Source organism: Lissotriton helveticus, chromosome 5_1 (assembly GCF_964261635.1).
Source record: "Lissotriton helveticus chromosome 5_1, aLisHel1.1, whole genome shotgun sequence".
In the NCBI taxonomy this organism is placed as follows: Eukaryota; Metazoa; Chordata; class Amphibia; order Caudata; family Salamandridae; genus Lissotriton; species Lissotriton helveticus.
The window spans coordinates 1,541,103,195-1,541,116,479 of NC_136065.1; the positions used below are offsets into that span (position 1 = coordinate 1,541,103,195).

General features: G+C 48.4%; 1 protein-coding gene across 2 annotated transcripts in view; it reads right to left on the minus strand.

The window, feature by feature from the left end:
- Nucleotides 1-13,047, minus strand: part of SLC60A1 (solute carrier family 60 member 1) — a 344,856-nt gene extending 331,809 nt beyond the window's left edge. The window contains exon 1 of one of the 2 annotated variants that reach the window (XM_078644605.1): nucleotides 11,689-13,047. In XM_078644605.1, the coding sequence (XP_078500731.1) occupies nucleotides 11,689-11,918 (230 nt within the window). In that variant the 5' untranslated portion in view covers nucleotides 11,919-13,047. Of the gene's footprint in view, nucleotides 1-11,159; nucleotides 11,333-11,688 lie in introns of those variants that run through there. The other variant, XM_078644607.1, reaches the window with a different exon arrangement.
- Between the last annotated feature and the right edge of the window lie 238 nt (nucleotides 13,048-13,285).

Below are 13,285 nucleotides of genomic sequence, written 5' to 3' on the forward strand. Positions count from 1 at the left end.
CAATATAAATGACAATGCCATTTATTTATGATTTTAAAACAAAATTAAAAAAAAGTCATGAGCAATGCCAATAGCTCTACCTTTAATAATGCCGAGACCATTGCATTGTAAATGCTTGTTTGTCCTTCCTAGCGGGGCTCATGTACTCCTTTCATCAAATAGGAAAAGGCTTTAAGCCTAGTAACTTCGGTACCTTCCCCAAAACATTTCTTATGACTTTTATTTTTGGGTCCTATGACCATAACATGGGATTTAGTATAATTAGTGCTCAATTTTAGGGTTTTCATTAAGCCTACGAAAGAATTAAGAAGATGCTGGAGCCCACCTGCTGTTCTAGCTAGCAGCATGGCATCGTCTGTGTATAAAAGTGCTGGGATTAACTGAGTCCCAGCCTGAGGGATGTCTCTAGAAGCAGTACATAATGCTGGACCCAAGTTGTTGATTGTTGGACCTGGCACCATTGGCGTGGGTCTCCCTTCCATTTTTTGCAGTTGCCTCATATGTTTTTGCTGGTTATAGATGCTTTGGGCACTGTGCCACTGCTATTCAGTGCCCCAGTGCATGTGCTCCCAATAGTAAATTGATGTATGAATTAGTGACTCCATGATTGGCTGTTTTGGTTTACTTGTCAGACCCTAGTACAGTGCACTGAGTGTGCCCAGGGTTCGTAAATCAAATGCTGCTGGTGGGCTTGCAGCCCTGGTTGTGCCACCCACAGAAGCAGCATGTAAAGTGTGTCTTAGGTCTGCCATTGCAGAACCTGTGTGCAGTCTGGTACTGCCATGTTAACTGGCAAGTGCACCCACTTGCCAGCCCCTAAACCTTCACTTTTCTGCATATTAGTCACCCATATGGTAGGTCCAAGGGCAGGGTGCATTGTAGGTAAAAGGTAGGAAATGCCCTGATGTGTGTGGCATGTCCTAATAGTGAATTACAGCCATTTTCGTTTTTCACTATTGCAAGGCTACCTGTTCTCATAGGCCAGAATGGGTGTTTGATTATAACATTTTATAATCCAACCTGACTCAGTGAAGTAGGTAGACATTTGAGTTTAGTATGCCTGAACTCAGAATGATAAAATACATCTTTTAGTGAAGTCGGTTTTAACATTTTGTGTTTGAAAATACTACTTTTAGAAAGTAGGTATTTTCTTGCCTAACTATCCAAGCATGCCTCTGCTAGGTTGTGTATTCCTTGTCTGGAGTTTGACAGGGGCTGGAGGATTCCAGGAGACAGATTGAGTCAGCCGGGGTTTGAATAGATCCATCTGCATGTAGAATTGTGGGAGGGGAGCACCTTGGACCTGAATAGGGTTGTGCCTGCCATCCACGATGCTGGCTCCACCTCCTGTGGTGTGTCTCATGTACCTGGCCAACACTATCAAAGGAAGAGAAGGAGTCCTGTAAACAAAGTGCTCCAGGACTGCAAAGAACTGATTTGGACTAGGCACAGACACTCTGCCACCAGAGACAAAGGATTTTTGTGTATAAAAGAGGGGACCCAACCCCCAGAACTTTAGATCACTTCTGGAAACAAGAAGAACCTTTGCTGAAGAGAGGAACCAGAGAAAAACTGAAGGAGACTATCCTTAAGTTGAGTGCTGTTTGGGGGATTGGCCTGCAGTGGTTGCCTGACTGCCAAAGAAAGGAGAGAGGACTTTGTGCAACTTTCATCATCTTGTAGAAGATCTCCAAGGGCTTTGAAAGTGAGCTTGCCTCCTGCTGAAGTCTCAGGGATAACAGACATCACCAACCAGCTCCCTTGAACTCCCTTGCTGGGAAGTTGAAGTACCCGCTGTTGTGCTGGGCCTCCTGAGAGACTGCATGTCGCTGGGAGCCGGAAGAGCAACTCACGGAGAAGAAGAGTGTCGCTGGGAGCTGGAAGCGTGACTCACGGAGAAGGAGCGTGTCGCCGCCGCAGCTGCTGTTGTCGCATCACTGAGTAAGGGGGACGCCGCTGTCGCCATTGCATCACCCAAAGCACCACACATCACCGGAGAAGAGTGTCGCTGTTGCAGCAGACGCTGTTGCATCGCCAGAGAAGCATATCTCAGGGCCTGTCGCAGCTCAGAAGATTCACAGAGTCGGTGCAAGGCCGTCGGCCATCCTCGCATCACCCCTTCTTTGTCGCATCAAGAAGATGCCATTTTTGTTGCATTGCACCGGATCGTCATCGCATCGTGGCGCTGCGAGTCACTTCGCCACACAAGCGCAGTATGAAACCGATGCATCACCTCCCCGCGCAGAGAAGAACCGACGCATCACCGCTCTTCTGGTAAGGAACCGACGCATCACCGTCCCCTCCGCAGCAGTAGGGAACCGAAGCATCACCTTCCCCAGAGTAAGGAGCCGACGCATCCCCATTCTTGCATGTAAGGAACCGATGCATCACCTTCCCCGCAACTCTTTTGTTTGTATCGCGGTACGCATCCAAATGTACATTGAATGTAAAGTGTTGCATTTACCATCTAAAGTGAACTAAGCTATTTCTACCATTCTAAAGTACAGCATTGTGAATTTTTGTCGTTTGTGGTCTTGTGATAAGCCTATGTAAAGAATACTTATTTTTGATATACAACCTGTTTGGTGTCCATCTGTAGTGCTGTAATTATATTACTGTATGTGTTCACAAATGCTTAACACACTGCCTCCGAGATAAGCCTGTCTGCTCATGCCAAGCTACCAAGGGGTTGAGCAGGGGTTATTTTAGAAGTGTAGCCTGTTACCCTGACTAGACCCAAGGGTCCCTATTTGGTCAAAGGCACCTACCTCTGCCAACTAGAGACCCCCAAATTTAACATTGATATATAACTTAAACAAGAGTGGGGCTAAAATACATTTGCGTCTGACCCTCTCGTGTGCTCTTTTGGGTGAGGAGAGACTCCTCGTCTGATTGTACCTCCGCTGCTGTGAGATCAAAATGTAACTCGTGCAAGAAATGTATGGTGTTACAGTCAACCCCCATATTATTAAAAAGAAGCCAAAGTTTCTATCTGTTGACTCTGTCGAAAGTTGATGTTCAATCCATAAAGACAAGATGTAACATGCCCCTATTGGCAACAGTGTATTTCCTGATGATCAATAGTAAATTTAGACATTTATCTAAAATGCCTTTCCCTGGACGTGGAGATAGGAAATAACATTATTTTGATTCAGCAAAGAGGTTAACCTTGAGAGAATCACCCTCCCCATTACCTTGACCATGGAATGTCTGAGGAATAGGGGCCTAAAACATTGTGGATCAGATCTTGCTCCTTTCTTAAAAACTGGGATAATTATAGACCTGGATCAGGAGGATGGTAAAGCATTCAGGACGTGAGTTAATATTTATCCCACATTTTGGGGTTCATCTTGTATAAATCCGCAGACAAAACCATCAGGGCCAGGCGCCTTACCCTTAGACATGGTGGAAATGGCTTCTGATACTTCCCCCTCAGTGAAAATCAAATGATAATCGCCTCTAGGCAATATCAGGGTGCTATTGGGGAAATCCACTGTCACATTTCCATATATCCCCAAGAAATGTGGCACCCACACCTTTGGCATTACAATGCAATCTAAAATGCTATTGGAGACCCCATTAAAGAAGGAGCGGTTAAAAAATTCCCAGAAACTACCACTCTTTTTTAAAACATTAGCCTGAAGTAGTTGATCCCATGCTTGCTCTTTAATTTATTTTCTTCGATTCGCTAAAGCCTGTTTATATTTCTTCCTCCAAATACTAATCTTACATTTGTTCCTGGAATTGTTTTTTAATCTATAAGAAGGTTTTGGTCTGCTTTAGACCAATTATGGTCGAACCACTTCTCTCCCCTAGGCTTAAATGTACCCTCCACTCTCACCAGGCTATTTGCAACATGCACACAAATTCAATTGAAGGCACTTAATAAGGACTATAAGCAAAGTCTAATATCATGGCCACATTTAGGGGTCGATTAGGATGGCGGACGGACCTGCGTCCGTCCACCACCCCAGAGTAGGAGGGACCGTCCGCAGGGGCAGCGGCGGTCCCTCCTGTGCAATTAGGATGTGACCGCCAGGGTGGCGGTCACATCCTGTATTTTTAACATTGCGGCGGGTGCTACTTCAAGCAGCACCCGCCGCAAGGTTAAAAATGAAAGCAGTGCATTTGCATGCACAAAGCGGCAGGCACCTCGAGGTGCCTGCCGCTTCGTGCACGCAAATGCAGGGGGGTACCTTGGTACCCCCCATGTGCACCCCCCACCCCCCTTCACCCCTGGGGACCCGCAACGGGCCCCCAAACAAAAGTCCGTATGCCTTTTCACGGCGGAAATGCCGCAGTGGAAAGGCATAGAAATGCTGACATCCTAATATGCCTGGCGGTGTCTGATAGACACCGCCAGACATGTTAGAGCTTTTCCGCCGCGGTCGGAAAGCGACCGCGGTGGAAAAGCTGCGGACGGTCTTCCTGACCCCCCAGCCATCCTAATCTGGCGGGGGTCTGTGAAGGCTCCGCAGCGGTTTTTCCGCATCCTCCGGGCCGGCGGACTCTTCCGCCGGCCCGGAGGATGCGGAAAAAACGCTATCCTAATGAGGGCCTAAGTCTGTAGATTATTCAAAAATAGGTCCAAATGTGCCTTCCTCCACTTCAATCTGCGTGCTTGGTCATGTGGTAGAATATCACTATTCCTAGGTTCTACTGTAAAACTGACTGCCTCTCCTGTTCTCCATTCCAAAATCAAAAATAAGGGGTTGTGCTCACTAACCTGACTTCATTTGACCTCAAAATGCAACCACAATTGAACTAAGAAGGACAAGATGAATATATAATTAATAATAGAATTGGAACATCCACCCTTAAAAGTTCCTCTCTATATTGCACAACGTGTGCCAAATTAAAATCGGCAGTAGTATCATTGAGCAGGTCCCCTTGACTAGTATGCTTGAAGTGGCAATTATTAAGGTCATCCAGACCCGATTCATCATCTAAGTGACACACTGATTGGCACTAGTGAATATTCAAATCTCCAACTAAAATGACCAAATAAGGTGAGTTATGTCTTATCACATAGGATCTAAGAAAGACTTTAAAACCAACAAATGTTCTGCAGATTTAGACTGTACAAAGGAGTTATACAAGTTTACAACTAATAAAGAAGGCACTTGTTTAGAATTCAGCTGGACCGCCAGCAGACAGCGATAACCTGTTTAATAATAATAATAATCCACATTTGTATAGCGCACAATCACCCGTTAGGCTCTCTAGGCGCTGGGGGCCGTCGGGAAGATTAAGCAAGCCTTGGGATCGAACCCTGATCCCCAGATTCCAGCGTCAGTCGCCCTGGCCGCGGCGCCACACCTCTCCCTTTAGTGTAAAGTTTATGGATACCAGAGTGAATAAGCCACTCTTAGCTCTACCCAGAGACACAACTAGAGCCAAAATTTCGAGGGTGGTGGGGGGGGAGCAGGGGGCTAACACGTCCAGGAATGCTGAGCCAAATTTCAGGGGGGGGGCTAATACTTTCAGCAATGTAGAGCCAATTTTTTTGGGGGGGGGCTAATACTTCCAGCAATGTGTCCTTATATAATGTAACTGGTGCGCATGCAAAAGTGCCTCAATACCTTCGGGTGGAGACCGAGCTGATAAAACTGCAGAAAAAAAAGCCAAAAGTTACTTTTCAAGAAATGCAATCTCATACTGTGCCGGTAAAAGTAATTTGCAACTTTAAGGAATAGGCATAGTGGAGATACAGGGGCTCTAGGAGTGAGTGAAAAAACAACAAAGCCTCGTTATCAAGTAAATGGTCTTTTAAGGACCTGTGAAATACTCGAGTGACACTGCGATAAGACACCAGACCAGCCAGCCCTTAGCAGCTCTGCACAAGAGTTGCCTGTGTGTGTAGAGAGAAGCTGTCTCAGCCCGGGCTGACACGGATGACGGGGGGCTGAAGCCCTTTGAGCCCTCTGGGCGTTACACGTCTGGCTCTACCCAACTGTGACGTAGAGCTGTGGAGAAGTAGGTATACCCATCCAAAAAAAGGAGTTTTCTCTGTCCCAAGTTTCTTGTAAGTCCACTTTATGCTTTCCTGTTAATATACTACGCCACCTCTCATTAGCCCTTTTATTACTCAACCCTGCTATGTTTCAGCTCATTACCTTCAAAGGTGGACCTAGAGAGGAAACCAAATTAGCGGAGTGACAACTCCTTTCAGTCTCCATCATATCCCACTCCTGCGACAAATTAGTGGGCATGGGACAAATCAGTCATTATTAACTAGAGAACTCAGGAGAATAAATCTATTGGTCTTCTGTATGGGAGCTCCCAGTACCCTTCTTCCCTGATCTCTCTGCCACCTTAAGGGGATTCTAGTATTCCTGATAGGGTGTGAGTCTTCTAGCGGATAGAAGAAACTTAGTGGTAACATTTTAATTCCTTCTGGGAAAGATCTAGTGTTAGATGCCTGTTGTATTAGCATCCACACTATGTCCGGCTAGACGGAGTTGATGATGATGCAATACCCCTCGGTCGATTTCTCCCTCAGTTCTACCTACCCACTCTTCTACCCATGATGAAGTGAGTAGACAAGTGCCTCCTTTCCTCCAATTGGCCATTAGTCCAGAGTGTAACCTTGCGGATGTTTGGGAGTGGATTCTACCACGCCCGGCCCCAGTGGGGGAGCATCTACCAGAATTGCCACCAGTGATGTAGATTCTGGAAGGAGCTGCAATCTTAAACTATTTGCCACTGACCTCATCCGAGTGGGTAAAGGACTGCTATGAGCCCTCTGATCACCGTCTTTGCTAAGAGAGGGGCCGGCCACAGCGGTAAGTGACACCTGAGTGGAAGAGGAAGGCATCCCCACTTTCCCAAGTGGTCTGTCATTACAAGGGTTCACATTTGTGTTTACCTTTCTCATAGGAACGCACGTATGTCCTTAATTTCCCCCTGAAGCCCCGTTGGATTTAGAATTATTTCAAGGATTGAAAGAGGCGTGCCAATGATACCTAATGTGGACGTTTCGTTCAGAATGGGCCTTCTAGGTACCCTTTAATAGGTGACCATGTAATCTTCCCACATTCCCGATTCATAAAGTGTTCAAATTAGCAACAGCTGTTTCCAAGGTCTCCAATTTGGACTGTAAACCTCTCATTGAACTTTTATTTAACTTCTCAATGCGTTCTAGTAAATTATGGAGCAAGGGCTGCAACACTGTTTTAAAATTACTTGCAAATGAGGCTAAATACGTAGTTTCCCCTGAATCAGAGTAATTATGGGGGACCCCGGGGCTGCGGCTGAATTGTTCTCCTTATTGATGGTCGGGGTACCTACATTAGTTCTGAACCTTTCTTCTTTTTCTTGGCTGGGGGTTCCGGACAAATGGTGGGGTACCAGGACCAGGTGAATCACAGCTGTAATAGCCCCCCCTTGTGGCAGGCTCAGGCAGAACATAGATCCAGGCACCAAAATAAAAGTAGACCCCATTAGTGAATCAGATAGATAAAACTAAAAGTGGTACTCAATTGCAATTCAGGGTAGTTTTGGAGTTGTAATGGCACTCTGAATAGATGGTTGGCAAAGTACAGGAGCTTGCAGGCAGCTGTGCTTGCTGCAGACAATGTTTGTGGTAATATCAGAGACATCAACTGTATAAAACGTTCACCAAACCAAAACACAGGTCCACATACAACCAAAAAACAGTCCAAACACTGACCTATCAAACCAGGACTTCTGGCACTGCCAAGATGCCCTATAAGACTGTCCGACCCTAAACCAGGAAACACTAACATCAAAGCCTGTGACCACCTTAGCTGACTCCAAAACCTACTTACTCATATAAACATGTATGTGCTCATTCTGCCGATTTTGAGCTGGTTGGTTCGATGTTATCACTAAGTGATGTCATCACAAGATGTGAGGCTTCTAAGAGCCTCTGACGTTTACGTCTTTTCATCCTTTCGAACATTTTTTACCCCCGTTTTATGTTTCTCTTAGACTGGGCGATTCATCTGGTATAAGAAAATACACCTCTCTGGCATCGCTTTTTCACGAACCAGGCAAGCAGGGTGGCTGCGTGAGTTTAACATGTGTGGCAGGCGTGATGAAGAGGTCACCAGTTTGAGCTCTCACAAGAAGAACACAGCGTTCAGATCTTACGAGGTCGGTAAATTCAGTGCGTTAAAGGAGGTAGTTGTTCTACCGGTTATTTATAGCACTTGGAAATTGTTATTATTACTTGGACTGGCTATTGTTCTCCACTCGCTTTTTTTGTACAGTGCTCTGTTGTTTCTCAGCTAATTTCACGCTCAACGCCTACTCATACACAGAGGTGCTCATTAAATGCACCCAAAAGTGCCCCCTGTCGGAACACAGTCTTCCTGTGTGAAACTTCCAACCTCTCCCCGTGTCCTGTTGAGTGCTGCATATTTAATGTTTAGGTTCGAAACGAACCCTCCATTAGGAAGCAATAATGCCTGTAATATAGGGTGTGGGTGTGGCGCAGCGCCAGAGCAGCCGAGGATCCGGTTTGAGTATTGGCGTCGGCCCAGCATCCCGTGATTCTAGGCAAATCACTTCCTCTCCCCGTGAACATGGCCAGCGCTTAGACACCCCAGAGGTGATTTGATAAGGCCGCAGGCGCGGTGCGTCCATTGGGGCGTAGGGGCGAAGCCCCACTAAGCCCCATGGACCCACCACGTCCTCACTAGAAGCCAAACGCAATTATTTTTAAAAATCGCGCTATCTGCCGGCCGGGAAACCGGGAGACACCCGACCTTCCCGGAGTGCGCAAGGGGGGGGGGGGGGGGAGAGGATCGGGCTGCTGCAGCTGCGCAAGTGTATTTTTGGGCACAAACATGCCCGCGCATGCGCAGATCGTTTTCTTGTGAATTCCCCCTTAGAGAGAGGACCAGGGGGCGGGCCGCAGCCCCCGGGGTTACACAGGGCGACTGGGCGAGGAGTCATGGTGCCCCCCCAGCCAATCCTGGCGCAGGATTGGCTGGTCACTACATAGCCCGGTTACATAACCCCTGGCGGATAGCACGGCCGACTTTGGTGCTGGGAAACCAGGTTCGAGCCTCTTATCGAACCATAAAAATGTATACATGACTTACTTTGGTGTTAAATAAATAGATATTTTAAAAAACAAATAAAAATGATGTTCCGACTAAGGTGTGAAATTGGTGTTGAATAAATACATGTTTTTAAAAACAATTTTTATTAATCATGTATCATTGGTGCTTGAGTACAAGGTTCGAGACTGGTATTAAACACTGACAAGCTGTGTGCAAGTTATATGGTCATAAAAATACATGAATGATGGATGCAGGATGGGTGGATGCATGAATGGATGCAGGATGAATGATGGGTGGATGAATGGGTGGGTGGATGCATGAATGAATGATGGATGCAGGATGGATGCAGGATGGGTGGATGGGTAGATGAATGAATGATGGATGCAGGATGGATGCAGGGTGGATGGATGGGTGCATGAATGAATGATGGATGCAGGATGGGTGGATGGATGGATGATGAATGAATGATGGGTGGATGAATGATGGGTGGATGAATGGATGGGTGGATGCATGAATGAATGATGGATGCAGGATGGATGCAGGATGGGTGGATGAATGAATGATGGATGCAGGATGGATGCAGGGTGGATGGATGGGTGCATGAATGCATGATGGATGCAGGATGGATGGATGGGTGCATGAATGAATGATGGGTGCATGAATGAATGATGGATGCAGGATGGGTGGCTGGATGGGTGGGCACATGAATGGATGCAGGATGAATGATGGGTGGATGAATGGATGGGTGGATGCATGAATGATGGATGCAGGATGAGTGGATGAATGAATGATGGATGCAGGATGGATGCAGGGTGGATGGATGGGTGCATGAATGAATGATGGATGCAGGATGGATGGGTGGATGCATGAATGGATGCAGGAATGGATGATGGATGGGTGAATGGATGGGTGGGTGGATGGATGGATGCATGAATGAATGATGGATGGGTGGATGGGTGGATGAATGAATGATGGATGCAGGATGGATGGGTGGATGGGTGCATGAATGAATGATGGATGCAGGATGGGTGGACACATGAATGGATGCAGGAATGGATGCAGGAATGGATGGGTGGATGGATGGATGGATGGATGCATGATGGATGGATGCAGGATGGATGGGTGGATGCATGAATGAATGATGGATGCAGGATGGATGGATGGGTGAATGCATGAATGAATGATGGATGCTGGATGGATGGGTGGATGCATGAATGAATGATGGATGCAGGATGGATGCAGAATTGATGGATGGGTGGGTGGGTGGGTGGATGGATGGATGGGTGGATGCATGAATGATGTATGGATGGATGCAAGGTGGTTCGGGCTCGCTCGCTGCGCTCGCTGCGGTGCAATATGCAAATTAGTTTACGCCCACCACTTTTAAATGTCACCAGCCGCCCCTGAAGCTGCGCTACATAAATCTACAAATTAACTCGTTCCCTCGGCGTGTGTGGCGGTCCCACCCAGATCGAAGCACAGGGTTGGAAACAAGAAAGGCGTCCCCGCACCCGAAGATGTATGAATGGAACACTTAGATGGCTATTCTCTGTGTAGCAAGTCACCGCACGCGGAAACAAAATATCGCCGTAATGAAAGACTGGCCTTAGCGTGGATGTAACACTTTGTGAGAATGTGACTAAGGTCAAGAAGTGCGTGAAGACCAAAGAGTCCACAGACTCGTGAAAGGTTCGAAAAGCGCACGTGCGTTTGTGTATATGATGTGCAAAGGAACACACACGCAGTTAGCATCGAAGCAAGGAGCTTGTGTTGGTGTAAACAAGTTGCAGACTACTGAAGCTGTAATCAGAATTGGAATCTAAAATGTTTCACTTCGGGAGCGAGAATCAATAAACTGGGAATGAAGGTATAAGGTGGGGTCACGAGGGGCAAAGTCATGAAAAGCGGACCCTTAGAGTGAACGTATATATTTACCTTTTAAAAAATCTGTCACAAAGAAATTGGCAACACGGACAAACGTGACTGTAAATCTGTTCTGGCTTACTTCATTGGCCACAAAGAGGCTGCATTTTAAAATGTGGTGCGGGGTTAAGCACCTGCTGCGTAGATCTTTGCGTGGGCTGCAAAATTCAGGGGATAATAATAATGATAGTAAATTAACCCTACCTGATGGCTATGCACTTGCTGAAGACATCTGTCATACGTCTAGTCACAGTTTTGGCATAGAGGTTAATGTGACTGCTGCAAAGCACATCGTGTAACGCATCTTGGCGGAGGTGGAAGCGGTGCGTGAAGATGCAAGTGACTTGAGAAGGTGGAACTGGTGCGTGGAGACGGAGGGGGCGGAAAGATGGAAGTGCTTCATAGAGAAGAGCTGCATAAGAGAGAAGTCACTGGAGAAGGTGAAAGTGTTGCGCAAAGCTGGGAAAGGCGCGCAAAGACGGAAGCAGGTGGAATTACTGAGTAAAGTTAAAAGTAGGCCGTGGATGAGAAAGAGGTGCGACACAATGGAAGAAGTTGATAGAGGAAGGGGATGTGCATAATTTCTTAAGTCTCTTGAGATGGGGGAATGGAGATTACAAGTCAGAGGAGGGAGAAGAAAAGATGTGTACAAACGGAAGTGACTGGAGAAGGTGAAAGTGGTGCGTAAAAGCGCAGACAGGTGGGCCAGTGGGTGAGCTGGAAAGCGCCTTACGTCTTCTTGAAGAGTCCTGCGGTGGCCGTTCCGATCAGGAGGCAGGACTGCTGCGCGAAGAAGACCCAGGTGATGTCCTGCAGGGAGCTCTGGGTCTGGCACCGCAGGTCCAGCAGGGTGGGGCCCAGGAAGGCGATGCAGAGGCCGAAGCTGAAGAAGACGCTCCAGTAGGTCAGGGTGGATTGGAGATTCTTCCGAAAGAGAGCCGCGAGCCTCTCGTCCCACACCATCTCGGCTCCTGAGAGGGCACTCGTCAGTCTCGGGTCCCTATGAGGCTCCTCCGGGCGGGCACCATCAGGCGGACCCTCTCGTGGCACACGTCCTCAGGGGAGCGACTGCTGCTGCCCCGTGCGACGGGGAGAGAAGAGCCCCGCCACTGACCGCCAGGGAGCTCTTTTTCTGCTACAGCTCCCTCTAGGCACCTTTTCCTGGCACCGGGTCTCAAGGTGCGGCCCTGACACCGGCCCTCCAGTGGCTTCGGTGTTTGCACAAGTCCGCAGGGTATGTGACGTCTTGGCGCTGGTCTTTTCGGTGCTGCCCGCACAGCTCCTTGAGGCTTAATCTCAGATGGCACTGTACTGCAGGGGGCACATCTATTGGCGCTATCCACCCAGTGGCTCCCTCTATTGGCAGGGGTCCAGAGGGGGCATCACGTCCTGGCACAGGGTCTAGGTACTCACACGCCCTTTTAAGTGGAGGCTACGTACCGGAAGTGGTTCCCATGCACCTGGGGGTCCCTCTACTGGCACTGGCCCTCTCTGGGCACCATCTTCAAAGAGACCTTGGTTGGACTACTTTTGGGGTCTCCCCAGCTGGCACTGATCTCTGACACCCGTTCCCAGGGGACTCGCCGGCCTGCCAGTGGTTCTCAGGGGCTCACTCTGCTCTCACTGACCCGGCTCCTCAACGGAGTTTCACGCTGTTGGCGGTGGTCCTCGGTGGTCTTGCCCCGTTATCGGTGGTCTCCCCCCGTTATCGGTGGTCCTCAGTGGTCTCTCCCTGTTGTCGGTGGTCCTCAAGAGTCTCCCCTTTGGTGGCAGGATACATACAAAATAGAGTTCACCTTATTTCCCTTTGCAGGAACTTTCGGGAGGCGACCTCCAGGCGGACACTTTTTCAGCTGGCAAAGTTTCCCGAAGTTGATAAAAGAGTTTCGAATCACCCAGTGGGAGTTATATGTATTATTGAATAATGGCATACACCGTGTCACGTACAAACTCGGTGGCGCACTAGGTAAGTGTTCTGTGATGGAGAACAGAGAGTGCCCGGTGACTGTGCGCGGTGCAGTGCGCGCGCCATCTCCCTGCCGAGGCTCTTAGTGAAGGAGTGTGAAGGGAGGTGCGCTCAGCTATGAGAGGCAGCCAGGGCGGGTGAGTGAGTGGGATCCAAGCCCCGCCTAGTCAAGGACAAGGCAACCCCAGTGGCAGAGACTGGCGAGTTAGGCACACCCTATGGTAGGCGGGGGCTCTCTAAGTGAAAGTGCCGGGCACAGGCTGCCCGAGTCAGTGCCAAAGAACTCACGAGGACCCGGGACGAGCCCCCTGGCCCCCGATCCGTCCCACTTCCCGGGTCAAGCCCAGGAGAAGCGATACTCACA